General features: G+C 61.8%; 1 protein-coding gene across 2 annotated transcripts in view; it reads right to left on the bottom strand.

Annotated features, from left to right (window-relative positions):
* Positions 1–126, bottom strand: part of Chd5 (chromodomain helicase DNA binding protein 5) — a 49,359-nt gene extending 49,233 nt beyond the window's left edge. Inside the window, exon 1 of one of the 2 annotated variants that reach the window (XM_028757833.1) lies at positions 32–126. In XM_028757833.1, coding sequence (XP_028613666.1) covers positions 32–110 — 79 coding nt within the window. In that variant the 5' untranslated portion in view covers positions 111–126. The remainder of the gene's footprint in view (positions 1–31) is intronic. The other variant, XM_028757834.1, reaches the window with a different exon arrangement.
* Positions 127–2,083: the final 1,957 nt, after the last annotated feature.

Here is a 2,083-nt window from a genome sequence, read left to right on the forward strand (position 1 = left end):
CCCGGGCCGGCAGGTCCCCGCGCCCCCTCACCTGACATCTCCTCCTCGTTCTCCATCTCCTCCGCGAACAGCCGCGGCAGCTCCTCCTCGGTGCCCAGCGGGCCCCGCATGCCCGGCGCGGGGGGGAGGGGAGGTGGGCGCCCCCCTCCCGCCGGGCGCGGTGCCAGCCTTAACCCGTGCGCTGCCGGACGGACCCGCGAGGCGGGCGAGGCGGTCTCGGCGAGAAGATGGCGGCCGCCGGGCCCCCCCCCCCCCCCCCCCCTCCACCCCCCCGTGTCGACCCCGCAAGCTCTCGGCCGCCTCTGTCCGCACCCGCCAAGCCCGGGCCGCTCCGCCCACCGCGCCCCGCAGCGCGAGTCCCGCAGCCGGCCGAGGGTGGCGGCGGCAGCGCCCGCGGCACGGCGGCACGGCGGGGGGGCGGCACACATGCCCGGATTGTGACGTCCAGTCTGGTTGCTGTGGCAACCCCATCCCATCGTTCCGCCAGCGCGACTAGTTAACAGCCGAGAACAAGTTGGGGGGACTAGTGTTGGGCAGCTCGGTGAGCGCACGGTGGGGGGCCGGTGCCCGGAGCCGTCGAGATGCCCGCCCGACCCGAGATACGACGGCCAAGCTGGCTGCGGGGGACTCGAAGGCCCGGGCACAGTGGGGAGTCCAGGCGGTGCTCCCCCGCGCACACCCCAGGCAGGGCCAGCGGTCGCCACCCTGCCCGCAAAGGCACTTGGGCCCGAGAGGCAGGACGGGTGGTGAGCCATAAGCTGCCCCACTAGCCTTTTACACAACAGACTCACCCCCACTTCAGTTTCAGGCCGCCAAACCCCTTTCAAAAGAGAAGTCCAAGAAAATGTGTCCCACACTTAAGGTCACTCTGGTGACAGTGGGCACGATTTATCCAAAAAAAAAAAAAAAAAAGCCGTGGCTTCTCACCCCACACATACCCTCTTTCCAAAACTGGGCTGTGTCCAGCTCAAACACTTCCAGGTCCCCGGGGCTCTGCATGCTCTGTGTCCTGGACTGCCCCTCAGGACAGGACACCTGTCGCCTAGCGGAAGGGTTGGCGGCTGCCAGCCCGGCTTGTTAAAGGTGAAGCTGGATGCAGGAGCCCTGGGGAGCAAGACTAGAATTTTAAATGAGAGCTTCACAGCCCGGTGCAGCCAAGTCTCACAGCAACTTGGAGAGCACAGAAGTTGTGGGGGCCCAGCAGGAGGTCGCCAGCTCTCCAGTCCCACGAAGTCCTGTAAAGTGCGGGTCATCCTCATGTCCTGCTTCTGGCCACACACTGAGGGAGTGGACCTCACTGCTGCCGGTGGGGACAGGTCCTGCGTGACGGGGTGCACAGGCCTGAAGGGAACACTCAGGCCATATAGACCAACTTCCAGTGTCCAGCACTGTCAGCAGGAGGGATTTCCCTGTCTTGGCACCTTTGGGGAACCTTATGATCTGTACCAGTTTGAGTGTCCTCAGGACAAGACAAGACCTCTTGAGGTGGCTGCACTCACCAGGCTGCTCCAAAGCAGTCGATAGGGGTCGGGGTAACAAGAGCCATTGGTAAAGCTTTCTTCTGTACAAATTGTAAGGACACCCCAAAGGAAACCTTTTCTTCCCAGATCTGCCCAGCCTCCCGGGATGGACAGGAAGGAGACTAGGAATCTCCCTCCGTGACACAGGTCACTTTTACACCTCCCTGGACAGTAGATGTCCCCTGCACAAGGCAAAAGGACCAGCCAGCAGGAGGAAGGTGGCTAAGGATCCAAATTCCGTGGATTGTCTCCTGTCAGGAAGAGCCTCAGACTCTCGAGGCTTGAGTCTGCATCCTCCTCTGGAGAGCGCGCTGGCTCTCTCCACACCACTTGTCTCCCTGACCACTAAGGGTCCAGGAAAGAAAATCCCAAGCTCAGTGGAATATGCCCACCCTTCATGACCAGCCCCGAAGACCTCTCTGCTGTTGAACATTAAACCTTTTCAAAGGTCTTCTGTCCCACATCGGAGAAATTTGTGACATATCTCTCAACACCAGAAAGCCTCCCCCATCCCCACGTGTGCAGAGGCATGCAGATGCACACATACACAACTAACTGGTTCT

The sequence above is a fragment of the Grammomys surdaster genome, unplaced genomic scaffold (assembly GCF_004785775.1).
Source record: "Grammomys surdaster isolate TR1022 unplaced genomic scaffold, NIH_TR_1.0 126185, whole genome shotgun sequence".
In the NCBI taxonomy this organism is placed as follows: Eukaryota; Metazoa; Chordata; class Mammalia; order Rodentia; family Muridae; genus Grammomys; species Grammomys surdaster.